Below are 15,591 nucleotides of genomic sequence, written 5' to 3'. Positions count from 1 at the left end.
ATTAATAATATCAACAAACAACAGCGTTTAGTTTGGTTTCTGAATTAATAATATCAACAAACAACAGCGGTAAAAGTGTTACTTAAAAACGACTTGGTCAAACTTTTGGTTTAGAACATTAATACGCTTCTAATCTAATCTAAACTAATTAATTGACAAATTGAGCTTATTTTTTGACAAGTACTAATTTACTAAGGACCAACAACTAATTTCTTTTACTCTTTATAGTACGTAATATCATATTCAAATATTGTCATCATCATACGTGAAAATACACACAGGAAAAATCCAACTTATATACTTTTCCTCTATATATATAAGATCGACCTAGGGCTCCTATGGCTTCATTACCACAACAACCCAAAACCCATCTTTCCATTCTTCTTTCTCAATCCCTCTCTTGATTCTCAGAGTCACCAGTAACCGAATAATGGCTTCTGTTACTCCCTCAAGTGCTAGTGATGATGATCATAATCGTAACAAAAACGTTACTATTAATATTTCAAAAAACAGTAGCAGTACTAGTACTGACTATGGAAACCCTAGAAAAGTACTAGAAATCGAAACAGCGAATATTCGCAGTTCGATTTCAGGCGGTTTTGAAGAGATTAGTTTGCCGGTGGTGGAAGATCACCAGGGAGTTTTCTTGACATGGCAAGATCTGTGGATCACAGTTTCCAGCGGAAAGAACAGTAACAGACCAATTCTTCGGGGCCTGACTGGCTATGCTAAGCCAGGCCACCTATTGGCCATAATGGGTCCTTCTGGCTGTGGCAAATCTACTCTTCTTGATGCATTGGCAGGTATAATACAAATATCTATACATATATACATATGTATGTCTTTATATTTAGACATTTTCTTGTTCTATTATTTTCTTAAAAAAATTTCTTAAGAGGGGTAAGTTTGAACTCTATTATACCCCTGTCTGAATTTTCCATTTTACGGTTTATTATTATTTTTTTTTTGTGGATGACAAATACTTAATGGGTGGTTTTTTTTTTTTTTCAAGAAAATATTTTGTTTTTTTGTTGTTTGTTTTCTGGGCTTAATTGGACTTTTTTTTTTAATTTGTTTGGCAATTGAACATCAACCTAGTGATTAATGATTTAGAGTTTTTTTTTATGCCAGTTCATCACTCAGGTCTTCTTTATGATTTTTCTTCTTCTTTTCTTTCAGCTGATTAATTATTATAATAAAATATATTTTCAATTTACACACGACTTCTGACTTAAACTTAGATATATGTGCATGTTTGTTACGTATGTGTGGTCCAACTTAGAATTTTATTTCATCATCAAATTTTTTTAACAAATATTTCATTATCAATTTAATCATTATATTAATTATATAATATATAAATAAATAATTAAATGAAGATATATTAATAATAATAATATATAAATATACATATATCAAAAGAGGTTTATTAATATAATTATATAAATAAAGGGGCCTAAATAATAAAAATAATTAAGAGGACAGCTGCTCGATCATGGGACCCATTAATTTGTGTCCACACAGATTAGAGGTATCAAGTCTCTCATTGTTTTTTTGTTTATATTTGCATTATTCATTTTTTATCCCTTTCCTTTTTCTTTTTCTATTTTTAAATTTAACTACTTGATGAGGGATTCATCAGTTTTTCAAATAATAATCATAATTAATTCAAAATTTAATTTTAATGAAGATGGTGATTTTAGAATTAGAGTGATGATAGGAAATACAAGGATAGCAACAAACCACTATTTTATGTAGACTAGTGCATATTAGTATTTAATTAAATAAAATTACTAACAAAATAGTTTTTTTTTTAAGTGATGCATGCATTTTAGTTTGTCGAGTGTGATGGAAGTTGGTCAAGTACGTACCATCCGCTTAATTTGTAGATATTGCCAAACCATAAAACTCTATGCCCTAGAGAAGCCTAAACATTTATTATAACGTACCCTAAACCCTATCCCTAACGCCTCTCCTCCTAAGCCCCGTAAACATATATAACTAACTATATATTATTTTAGACCCAATCTCAAGAGTGGTTGAAATCGATATCTCTATATATAATATTGCTAATTAGATTCTACGCCGCCTCCAAATGTGGTGTAGGTCGTAATTCTGAAAGAAATAACCAAGATATTTAAGCAAGCAGCATATCACAACATGAATTGTTTGGTAACATATTATAAATATAATATAAATTTACGTGGATTATTTGATAGGGGCATTGCTTTTTCCAGGTGTTTCTATTTTCGGCATCTAGAAAAATTATAACTTAATTTTTATTATATACACATATGGTGTATATGATAATTTTAGCCGGCATCTTATTAATTTTTGAAAAATTTCTAATAATTTAGGGTGCCGAAATTAGAGTTTAAATAATTCAAAACTGGTGAGATACCTTCTTTAATGACGTATATTATAGTTATAACAGATATCATACTAAATTTTAAGGAATTCTGAATAATTTACGGTGCTGAAATTGGAGTTCAAACAGTCAGTTGTACGCTTGCTTAATTTTTTTTATATGTGTGGAAAACATACTATTTGAACTCTGATTTCGGCACAATAAATTATTCAGAATTTTCTAAAAATTTACAGGATTCCTAATATAACTATCATATACATGGTCATATAAAAAAATAGTTATAATTTCTCCAAGTACAAAAAATATAAAATATAATTATAATTTCTCAAAGTACCAAAAATATAAAATATCCGTACAGGGCAAAAGTAATACTCATTCACAAGAAACTAATATATATTTAAATAAGTTAATGTAAACTTATGTAGATATATATAGATATATATGGCACCATTAATACTAAAAATGGTATACAGATCAGAAAGTAGAAAACTATCATTGTCAGCGAGGAAGTAATAATTAAGGCGTATACTTGGTCCACATTTACATAAGCAAAGGATTTTGATTTTGCTCTCTTTGGGACAAATTCCTTACGTTTTTTAGATTTGGTTCATGTATTTAGGATTAGATGATTTAATGAAAATGACTTAATTAATTTTACGCACTTATAAGCTTTTAATAATTAGCAATTAAACGTATTAATACAATCACTAATTAGACGGTTGTAGATGGGACCGCACAAAATTCAGATCATAAGCAAACACGTTTTTCATTCCAAATTTAATTTTTCCTTTTTAATAAAGTTTTTATTATTATTATTATTATTAAAGTTAGATTTTTTAACCGCAACCCTTTTATATTGCAGGAAGATTGAATGCAAATACAAGGCAAAGTGGAGATATACTAATAAATGGAAATAAGCAGACTCTGGCTTATGGAACATCGGTATGATATGTTTAGATTATATTGTGCTGTAAAATATGAGTTTTTTTTAATTAATTAAAGCAAAAGGAAAAGAGGGGAGACATACATAATATAATTAATTTTGGCTCGTAGATACTAAATTGTGTTAGCAGCAAAAAAAAAACCTTAATATATACTTATTTCATAATATAAAGGGTTTATCTTTTTTGGATCATATATTTTTTCTCATTATCTGTTTGGACCCTGTAATTTGACAAATTACTTTTGGACTCTATGTTTTGTAAAATGATTAAAATAGAATTCTAAACCCGATTTTGGTCAATGTTTTCTCAACTAAAATCACAAATAATTTGCTAAACTAATAATTCAGAATAAAAATAAAATCATTCTGCTTAAAAAAAAGTGTTGTTATATTCAATTTTTTTTTTATCAAAATTGAGTTTAGGATTCTATTTTAACCGTTTTACAAAATATAAGGTCCAAAAAATAATTTGTCAAAACACAACATGGAATAAAATAAAACAATTAGCAATGTAAATTCAAGAATAATGATGAATATAAATTTATTATTTTCACAAAATTAACGAACAAAAAGTCCTGTGACATGTCCCGGTCATCATTTATTGGGCATTTTTGGACTTTTTGTAACCACTTCATCATATAAATGTTGACAAAAACAAAAAAAACAAAATTAAAAGAAAAATTAATCATAATTTTCAATGGTAATAATAATGTTTGAACTAACAGGCATACGTAACACAAGAAGACACTCTGTTAACAACCCTAACGGTAAGGGAAGCCGTACACTACTCAGCCCAGCTGCAGCTGCCGGACTCCATGTCCGCGGCGGAGAAGAAGGAGAGAGCTGAGATGACTATAAGAGAGATGGGCCTGAGTGACGCCTCCAACACTCGCATCGGCGGCAGCGGGATGGGGACAGGGAGCAAGGGCCTCAGCGGCGGACAGAAGAGGAGAGTCAGCATCTGCATAGAGATCCTCACTCGTCCCAAGCTTCTCTTCCTCGACGAGCCCACCAGTGGGCTCGACAGCGCAGCCTCGTACTACGTGATGAGCAGCATTGCGTCGTTGGATATTCAGAGCAGGAGGGGCGGTGGCGCCGGTGGTCGGAGGACTGTGGTGGCTTCCATTCATCAGCCCAGCTCCGAAGTCTTTCAACTTTTCGATACCCTTTGCCTTCTTTCTGCTGGTAAAACGGTCTACTTTGGTCCTGCTAATGCTGCCAATGAGGTATATATATTTCTTTTCATATTTAACTAAGTTAATTTTAATGATTACACAATTTTTACATAATTTTAATTGATTTAACATTTGTATGTGCAGTTTTTTACTATGAGTGGTTTTCCTTGCCCGTCTCTCCAAAATCCATCTGATCACTTCCTGAAAACAATAAACAAGGATTTTGATAAAGTACAAAAGGTAATTCATATTTGAAACTTATTTTATTTTGTATCCACTTACACATTACGTGCCTTAAACTTATTTATTGGTTTTAGAGTAAGATTAGGAAAACATTCAATTTACACAAAATATGTACACTATCATGTGTTACTATAATCTATCTACCATTTAATATTTTTTATGTGACACTCTCAATTTAAATAACGACAAATTGTAATGAAGTACATCTTTTACTATAAAAGTGTCCTGCCACTTGGGCCTAGTTCAAGTCCCCCATTATATATATATATATATATATATATATGCCAAAAGATTAAAACTAAAAGTAGTGAAAATGACACATTTAATTATGTATATGTATGTATGAATTTTGATAATCTTATACATTACTTCTTTTTTTAACATGAAATTGATACTTATTTTTATATGAATTAATCATTTGGGTAACCTTCATTGACAGGATATTGAGCAAGGTTTACCAGTAGTTCGAGCACGACCTACTGTTGAAGAAGCAATTGATACTCTTGTACAGTCTTATAAAGCATCTGAAAATTGCCAGCTAGTTCAACAACAAGTAGCCGAAATATGTAATAAAAAGGTAATTAACAAATACAATATTAGAATTATATATGTTAAATATGATCATATGAAATATAAAGAGTTAATCAGTTCTCATGCATGCATATATTAATTTATGATGAATTTCAGAATGAATGTGTTGCATTGGAGAAGAAGAGAAGCCACGCTGGTTTCGTTACCCAGTGTCTTGTGCTGACTAAAAGATCTTTCAAAAACATGTACAGAGATCTGGGCTATTACTGGTTCCGTCTAGTTATCTACATTGGCTTGTCTGTTGGGTTGGGCACTATCTTTTGGAACATTGGCCATTCTGACGGATCGGTTGAGGTACGTACTGATTTTATCAGAGAGAGAGAGAAAAATATTCCCTTCACTATATATATACAATGATAATGTTGATCGGTACACGTTGGTCTTCATGTGAAAAATTAACATATGCATGAATTGAGTCTAAACAAGCAACATACTGTGTTTGGAATTAATTTCAACTTATCAATATTGATAATCTTGTCTTTTTTTTCTTTCTCAATGTCGTTTCAGGCAAGAGCTTCACTTATAATGTTTGTTGCTTCATTCTTGACTTTCATGACTATTGGTGGATTCCCTTCCTTTGTTGAAGACATGAAGGTATACATAAGTTATATGTTTCCTTATAAATGAAAAAGCCAATTGAGATCACTACTCTTGCCTACAATATATTTATATTTATGTACCAAAATTACATGTTACAATCAAATACATTACAATTCACAACAATATTAATTTCTCTCGTGTACATTTATGAAATTCAGGTATTTGGAAGAGAAAGACTAAACGGGCACTACAGTGTAACATCATTTGTGATGGGTAACACGATATCAGCACAGCCATACCTCGTCATCATCGCAGTGATACCGGGAGCTTTAGCTTACTTTCCGCCGGGTCTCCGCGGAGGGTTCGAACACTTTGTCTACTTTGTGCTGGTTTTGTACGCATGCATGATGCTGGTCGAGAGCCTAATGATGATAGTGGCATCCCTCGTCCCCAACTTCCTCATGGGGATCATCACTGGCGCCGGAATCCAAGGCTTAATGATGTTGGCTGGAGGATTTTTTCGGCTGCCGAGAGACCTTCCCGACCCCTTCTGGAAGTACCCTATGTTCTATATTGCGTTCCACAGGTATGCATTCCAGGGATTGTACAAGAACGAGTTCGAGGGTTTGATGTTTGTTGACAAAGCTCTTGGAAGATCACACCGGGTTAGTGGGGACGAAATCTTGAGAAATAAGTACCAAGTTGAGATGAGCTATTCGAAGTGGGTTGATTTGACTATATTGCTGGGAATGGTGCTTGCTTATCGTGTTTTGTTCTTGCTTATCATCAAGACTGCTGAGAATTATAAGACTATTGCTGCTGCTTTTGCTTTTGCACGACGCAGACAAGTCATGGAGAATCCCACTGCCACTCCCTCGCATCATGCATAGAAGAGTCTATATAATATAAATATGTGTGTATTAAGTTGTAAAACTAATGTTAGTTAGGTTATTTTATTTATATTATCCTCTTATAGTCAATTAGTTATTAAGACATGTGTTAAGCAAGCTATATAAATAGTTGCCTTCTCTTTCTTTTATGTAACTCGAACGCTATACAAGTTCACATAAACAAAGACTTTTCTTTCTAATATGGTATCAGTGACAAACCTTCTTTTCTGAACAACATGGCCCAACCACAATAATAAGACTCTCTGCCTAAACCCCTGAAGCTCCGATCAAAGATCTGCCAGCGCATTTGCTTGATTCCACAGCTTCCGACATCAATCGGTCTACATATAAAATTACTGTAAAAGGCAGAGAGGTGTAAATGGTGAATTCTCAGCACACTGGTGGCTGAGAGAAACATGTTGCATTTATACTCTGATAAAGAATTACAATCACCAATTAACAAATGACAGGTGGCCCTAGTGTTGGTAAAGAACCGACCACCAATAACAGAAAACAAATGATACACACAATCATTAATTACAATCAAAGATAAGCTTAACTATTAATACAGAGTATAGTGCTATTCTTAACATCCCCCCTCAAACGAGAGGGTGAGGTCTTCACACCGAGTTTGGAGATGAGATAGTGAAACCGTGTATGGGATAACCCTTTTGTCATGCAATCTGCTATTTGATCTGCAGATGGAATGTACCGAACTTCCAGGTCTCCTTTGAGCACTTTGTCACGAACGAAGTGGATATCTAGTTCAATATGTTTGGTTCTAGCATGGTAGACTGGGTTTGAGGCAAGAGCACTTGCACTTGTATTGTCACACCAAGTGATGGGTCTTTCGTGTTGAGGAAATTTTAGTTCCTTAAGCAAAGACTCTATCCATGTTATTTTTGCACTAACATGAGCAAGGGCTCTATATTCAGATTCTGTGCTGGATCTAGACACCACTCCTTGTTTCTTAGAAGACCAGGATACAAGTGTATCACCCAAGTATACACAATAGCCCCCAACTGATTTCCTGTCATCAACATTGCAAGCCCAGTCCGCATCAGAATATCCTGTGATGTTCATCCTATCACTGCAGCATATGTGTAATCCATGTGTTCGTGTTCCTTTTAGATACCTCAAAATTCATTTGGCAGCCTTCCAATGGACATCTGTTGGTGCTTTGAGAAACTAGTTGAGAGAGTTCACGGCATAGTTGATATCTGGCCGAGTATGACACAAGTATTGTAGTGCTCCAATCAGACTTCGATACACTGTAGGATTGACCATTTCATTTCCATCAGCTAGGGAGAGTGCTTTGCCCGAGGCTATGGGTGTTGGACAAGGCTTTAGGTGCTTCAAATTGTTCCTTTCCAGTAGTTCTTCTATGTATTTCGTTTGGGTTAGGTACAGCCCAGTAGAGTCTCTTACAACTTCGATGCCAAGGAAAAACTGAAGTGCACCAAGATCTTTTAATGTAAAGGTCTTGTTCAACAGCCGAATGAACTCATTTAACTTGTCATTGTTGTTCCCAGTCACTATAATATCATCAACGTAGATCAAGACTAGGATGATTACACTGTTACTTATGTAGAAAAATAAGGAGGTATCTGCTCTAGAGTTCTGGAATTTCCACTCCAATAATGTGCTTTTCAACTTGTCAAACCAAGCTCTTGGAGCTTGTTTCAGTCCATACAAGGACTTGTGGAATTTGCACACATAATCTGGTTTACTTGGGTCTTCGAATCCCTCTGGCTGGCACATGTATATGTCTTCTTCAATATGCCCATTTAAGAAGGCATTGTTAATATCTATTTGCCTGATTTCCCAGTTCCTTGAGGCTGCGATACTTAGGACTATTCTGACTGTAGATGCCTTCACCACAGGACTAAAGGTTTCTCCATAATCCAAACTTGCTCTTTGATGATACCCTTTTGCTACCATGCGTGCCTTGTATCTCTGAAATGACCCATCTGAATTTCTTTTTATCCTCAGTACCCACTTACATCCAATCAGATTTTGATTGTTATGCCGAGGGACAAGGGTGTATGTTTTGTTGGCCTTTAAAGCTTCAATTTCATCTTCCATAGCTTTTCTCCATCCATCATGTTTCAAGGCTTCTGTCACATTGCTCAGTTCCTCCTCATTTGTTGTCCACTACGATGCACTCAAGTAAGTCTTCGGTTTGAAAATTCCTGCTTTTGCCCTGGTGATCATCGGGTGTGATGGTTGTTTGCTGCTTGTCATTGTCTCATTTGAAAAATCTGGTCTGTTTGCATCTTCCTCATTATTGCCAGTAACATCAACAGAGTTTTCTTCATTTTGTGATGCATCATTAATTGCTTCAGGTAACACAATCCCATGGTCAATTGTATCAAATGCTGAACTTAATGAAGGAGAAGTGCTAACCTCTTGATGCGAAGGTGCTGCTGCTGGAGGTGATTCAGGAGGTGCCTGAGATGGTGAATTAATGGTCCTGTTTGTTGTCACTTTACTGTATGGACTGAACTGAATGTTGGGAAGCTGTGACCAGGATTCATTTTGGATAACAAGTTGTTTCTCTGGTGCTAGAGTGTTTAGGAACCCAGTTTCAAAAGGGAACTCTTTCTCATTAAAAACAACATTTCGGGATATATAGATTCGGCCAGTGGTGCTTAAACATTTGTATCCCCTATATGCATCATTGAACCCCAAGTTAACACATTTTAATGAGTGGAACTGAAATTTATGGTTTTGATAGGGTCTTATACACGGGTAGCAGGCAGAACCGAAGGTCTTTATTTGTTTGTAATCTGGCTTTCTATTGTAGAGTATTTCGAAAGGGGATTTGCCATGTAAGACAGGAGTTGGAAGTTTGTTTATTAGGTACACAGCTGTTTGAAAGGCATCTACCCAGTATTTGAGTGGCATTTTTGCTTGAGCAAGAAGTGTTAACCCCATTTCTACTATGTGTCTGTGCTTCCTTTCAGCCCTTCCATTTTGGGCTGAAGTGTGTGGGCAAGAGTGCTGAAAATGAATGCCATTAGTTTTAACAAGATTTTCAAACACTTGATATTCACCACCCCAATCACATTTGATACTTTTGATCTTGGTTTCGAATTGGTTTTCAACAAAGGCTTTAAATTCAATAAAAGCATTAAGTGCATCTGATTTGTGTTTCAAGGGATAAAACCAAGTGTATCTACTGAAATCATCAATAAAGTGTATGTAAATCCTGAAATTTGTATTGGATGCAATTGGGGCAGGTCCCCACAGGTCAGTATGGATCAATTCAAGCACCTTAGAAGCTCTATAAGAAGACAGTTTAAATGGTAAGGCATGTGACTTGCCGAATTGGCAGGCTTCACAAAAACTTTCTATTTCATTTTTGGACAGTTTTACATTGTTGGAGTCACAGACAACTTTGAGAATTTTTGAGGATGGATGGCCTAGACGTCTATGCCACACATCTTTCTTGGAAACATACACATTGGTTGGCTTAGCAACACTTGATTTTGACATATTTAAGACACCCGAAAAATACTGAGAGTGTGTTTGATTACAACCAGATTTGTTGGGTGGTGATTTGAGCTGATAGAGACCATCTCTAAGCATTCCTTCCAGCAGCACCTTCTTTGAGACTTTGTCCTTCACAAAACAACAACTAGAGTGAAACTCCAAGAATACATCATTATCAGACGTTAAGCTAGATACACTGATGAGATTTTTAGCAATGTTTGGGACCAAAAGCATGTTATCAAGCAGCAAAGATTTCGACACAGTATCAGTATTTAAAGTCCCAGTACCAACATGAGTAATGTGTAGTTGTTTACCATCACCTATAACCAGCTTTTCCTTACCACCATATTCTTGTTTCTGACCCATATTGTTTTCATCTGCAGTAACGTGATGACTTGCTCCACTGTCCACAAACCAAGCTTCGCTATCAACTACCTCTGGTGATGCAACGTACGCGGCTGCCTGTTGATTTTGTTTTTGATTTGCCTGATTGTTAGCCTTTGGATCAGACCCCATGTAAGATTCATCGTACCTGTTGTAGCAAATTGTCGCCGAATGCCCATATCGACCACAAACCTGGCACGTGGGTTTGGGTCCATTGAATCGACCACCATGACCTCTTCCAGTGTTGCTTGTTCCTCGAGTGTAGTTGCTGCAAAAACCACTGGAGTTGTTTTGGGATGAGTGATGGGTGTTGTTTCCACGTCCACGGCTGCTGAAGGTGGATCGACTAGCTATGTGAGCATTTGGAGAGCCCAGTGAGTGACCAGATCTCGTATTGTTGTTGATGCTCAAGTTTTGGAGCCGTTCCATTTTGTTGTCGAAGGCAAGCAAGATTCCTTGCAGCTCTTGCCAAGTAGTTGAAGTTCAAGCCTCGATTTGTAGTATAATCGGCAAATACTCAATGTCCAGCCCAGAAGTCACGTTGGAAATCAGTTGACTCTCTGGGTATGGTTCCCCTGCTAAAGCCAAAGAGTCTGACAAACTCTTTTTCTGTTTCAGATATTCCTCCATAGATGTAGACCCTTTTCTAGTCATTTGAATCAGGGTTCTTGTCTCGTCCATTTTAGCTTTTGAGTGAGCTCCATACAAATTCTCCAATGCTTTCCATAATGCAGCTACAGATTCACATCCCATCACTTCAGTAGCTATTCCTTCGGTCATTGAACTGTACAGCCACCCCATCAATAACTGATCTCCAACTATCCATTGTTCAAAATCTGGATTGATAGGCACGCCAAAAACTGGTTCACCTTCTGCTGATGCTTGTGCTGGAACGTACTCAAGGGGACAAGGTCGGGTACCATTGACAAACCCGTCCAATCGATGGCCTCTAATTATTGTGGATACCATGGTCTTCCATAGTACATAGTTCTTTCGGTCAAGCTTTAATGGAAAGGGCTGGTTGAGAGTGTTGAATGGCTGGGTGAAGTTTTGTGGGGCTATGACCGTTGGGCTTGCAGCACCTGCTGCAGCCATAGTTGTGGCCTGTGGGGTCTGAGACTGGGAGGACATGGGGACAGAGCGAACCTGGCTCTGATACCAAGATAAAATTACTGTAAAAGGTAGAGAGGTGTAAATGGTGAATTCTCAGCACACTGGTGGCTGAGAGAAACATGTTGCATTTATACTCTGATAAAGAATTACAATCACCAATTAACAAATGACAGGTGGCCCTAGTGTTGGTAAAGAACCGACCACCAATAACAGAAAACAAATGATACACACAATCATTAATTAACCACCTTAATTACAATCAAAGATAAGCTTAACTATTAATACAAAGTATAGTGCTATTCTTAACATCTACAGCACCTACTCTGCCACTACAGGAAAAAGGAGTATTAGCGACGACTTTTTTCGTCGCTAGAAGGGGATTTGTCGTCGCCGGAGGCTCCAGCGACGACATGGTCGTCGCTATTTGTAGTCGCTAAAACTCGATCGCTAATTGGTTTTTATTAGCGATGATTCTAGAATTGTCGTCGCTAGAGGCTCTAGGGACGACCAATGTTGTCGCTAGAACCCGTTAAAATTCGTCGTTGGATGGCTTCTTATTTCCGTATTTGCATTTTCTCTAGCGACAACTTCTTCCCAAAGTCGTCACTAGAGCCCTCAGATGTCGTCGCTAGAGATTTTACTTTTTTTTTCATTTGCTTTTTTTCTATAATTATTATATATTTTATTTGATTTTTTTTATTGAAACATAAATAAATCTAATGAAATTTAATAATCATAAAATTTTATAAATATAATGTTCCAATAAAACAAAGTAAGTCTAAATAAAGTAGAATGTGATATATAATATTTTCCTAAAGTCAAATTATATAAAGTATAAAGTCATAAATAATGTTCTCCAGCATCCTATTGAGTAGGAGGTGTCAGATCCTGACCAACACCTGGTTGAGAAGATCCAGAACCTGAGGCTCCACCAAGTCTAGCCATGTACTCCTCAACGATTCAGAGAAGTTGGACCACATCCCGCATCTCTTGTGCAGTAGGGGGCGGTGACAGTGGTTGAAGTGTGTCAGCACTTCATGTTCCGTGCTTGAGCGAATCCTACGACCAAGTCCTGTCTGATGGCCCCGACGGCGTCCAAAGACTGTCTCAACAAGGGCAATGTCGTCCACCTCAGTTGTGGCAGTACTCGCACTGGAGGTGGTCGTAGAAGATTGTGTCTGCTGAGTTTGACGTACCTCCAGCAACTTTTCCTGTATTATTGAATTTTTAATACAACTATTGCAAATTTACAAAGTAAGAAAAATATAAAATATATACAATTACTTACATAGTTATCACGCGCTACTTGACTGACCCAACCTCTCCCTTCTTTATATTTAGTATCCATCCAAGTTTCTGGAACGCCTGAGAGATGGCCAGTTTGCATATTGCGCTAATATACAAAAATTATTTAGAAATTTAATAAAAATATATGAATTTTTTTAAAAATTTAATAAGAAAAAATACCTTCTTATAACGAAGAGCTGGCGTAGACTGCGATCCTTGGAAGCTATTTTGTTTTTGTTTTGCTCGATTCGCAGCATTAATCTTAGAGCGCCTCTACAAAATGACATTGTGTTAATTATATATATGTTATATTAACAAAACTAAATTAAAAAGAAATTTTACCTTCACTTCAGGTCGATCAAAATAATCAAGCGCCTTCTTCCATTTTTCTTCTACCAAACCATCAGGAGCATGTCTCCGACCATGCTTCTTTATGTGAGTAGATATATCATTCTTCCATTCTGAGTAACGATCAGCGCAAGATCGTTGAATGCCGAGAAGAATGCCACTTCGGTGTTATGCCCCATACCGAGTGAGACCAATATCGAATAAATCATCCTAAATTAAAATAAATTAAGTTAATTAGTCAAATTTAACATTAAATTCAACAAAATACAAAAGATAAGAAATAAATTACCTGTAGACGAGGAAATATTCGATCCCTAACTTCCTTTGGTACTTTATCCCATCGATCATAGTCGGGATCGACATATTGTCGAATGAGAAGGCCGATCTCCCGAGACAAATGATGAGAATATTCACCAATTTCCTTGTACGTCTTTCCTCGAACATCCCACTCAAGGGGTAATGGTCTACCTAAGGCAGCCCTAGCCTCTCGGGTTGATATCCCTTTGTTGATGCCACGCCTTTTTATTGCAGGCACTATTATTTTACAATTGCATAATATTAAATTATACATCTATAGTTATAAGGTTAATTTATGAATAAAAACAATAGATAGTGCATGAATTACCTCTCTCACAGTCAGCCTCTATATGTGTTGGATCTCGAGGAGGATCTGCCCCGCCATCACCTCCGTGATGTCGCATTACCGCAGAAGACATATCTAATAAATTTAAATATAATGATATATATATGTGTGCATATAATAAAATGTTGACAAATAAAGATAAACATAAATAATATGGTTATCCATAAATAATAAGTGCAAACAATCTTTTAATGTAAAAATTACAACTTAATCATCACTATAATATTCATTATCACTATCATTCTCATTTTCTTCTACATTATCTTCTTCTAAGTCCATCTCTTCCTCTTCCTCTTCCTCTTCCTCTTCATCTTCTTCTTGATCAACAGGAGTATCTACATTGACAATAGATGGTGGTTGATCTCTACGGCAAAAATTGATTTCTGGCAACGGACCAAGATCGAAAAACAATTGGAAATCAGATGATATTGTGTCATGCATAACATCTATTTCAATGGGATCCAACTGTTCATCAGCTGCTGGGGTGTCCCACACATTTCTATGATGAACTTCTTCAACAATTTTCCAATCCCGGTCATTTTTCAAATCATCAAGATAGAAAATTTGTTTTGCCTGAGTTGCCAAGATAAACTTGTCATCTTTGTACCACTCGAACTTATTAAATATACTGGTTATATTATTTTCATGCTTCATCCTACTCTTGGTAGGATCTGTATCAAACCATTTACACTTGAATAATACAACAGAACAACCAGCAAGGTATGACATCACTATAACCTCTTCTAATTGCCCGTAGAAATTTTTGTTGTCTACTCCGGGTACTAAGACACCACTGTTTTGAGTTTTCAAATTTTTATCTCTATCATAGCACAAAAATCGAACTCCATTGACAATACACCCAGTGTATGAAGAAACAAGATTAGAGGAGCCACTTGCTAAGGAGAATAACTCTTTAGAAGCTTCTGCAGATCCCGCTTGTCGAAGATTGTAAAGCTTATTGTAAAACCACATGGGGAACTCCTTTTTCTGTAATTGATCTAGGTTTTCAGCACCACTAGATAAAAGGACCTGCTTGTGCTCTCTACACATATAAAATATGAAAGACTTAAAAATTTTGAAAGATAAATGGAAGAGTAGATATATTGTTAGTGTGATCAAAGTACTTACTGAATATATGGGAGAATCTCAATGCAATTGTTGAGACTGTACCACTCAGCAGTTTTTTTAAGTTCATCGTCCAAAGTTGTTAATGTCTTCTTACCGATCAGACGACCTTGAGATTGAAACACAGACAACTTCTTTGGTGATGGAATTGCATCAACATTTCTATCTGGACGATTAAACCTTGTTTCCACCCCTTTGAAGTACATAGAACAGAATGTCAATGCTTCATCGACGACATAACCCTCAGCTATTGACCCCTCAGGACGAGCTTTATTACGCACATAATGTTTCAATTTTTTCATGTATCTCTCAAAGGGATACATCCACCTCATGTGTACTGGACCTCCATCTATTGCTTCTTGAGGAAAATGTATCATTAGGTGAACCATAACATCAAAAAACGCTGGCGAAAAAATGATTTCTAGTCCGCAAAGAATTTCAATAAT

General features: G+C 36.1%; 1 protein-coding gene across 1 annotated transcript; it reads left to right on the top strand.

Annotated features, from left to right (window-relative positions):
* The first annotated feature begins 297 nt into the window (after positions 1 to 297).
* Positions 298 to 6,950, top strand: LOC133781987 (ABC transporter G family member 1-like). The gene is made up of 8 exons (XM_062221110.1): positions 298 to 803; positions 3,231 to 3,310; positions 4,037 to 4,537; positions 4,631 to 4,726; positions 5,169 to 5,306; positions 5,417 to 5,614; positions 5,828 to 5,914; positions 6,079 to 6,950. The coding sequence occupies exons 1-8, from the start codon at positions 431 to 433 to the stop codon at positions 6,748 to 6,750; spliced, it is 2,145 nt and encodes a 714-aa protein (XP_062077094.1). The 5' UTR covers positions 298 to 430; the 3' UTR covers positions 6,751 to 6,950.
* Positions 6,951 to 15,591: the final 8,641 nt, after the last annotated feature.

Source organism: Humulus lupulus, chromosome 6 (assembly GCF_963169125.1).
Source record: "Humulus lupulus chromosome 6, drHumLupu1.1, whole genome shotgun sequence".
NCBI lineage: Eukaryota > Viridiplantae > Streptophyta > Magnoliopsida > Rosales > Cannabaceae > Humulus > Humulus lupulus.
The sequence above is the reverse complement of the archived record's forward strand: the minus strand, read 5'-3'. Positions and strand labels throughout refer to the sequence as shown.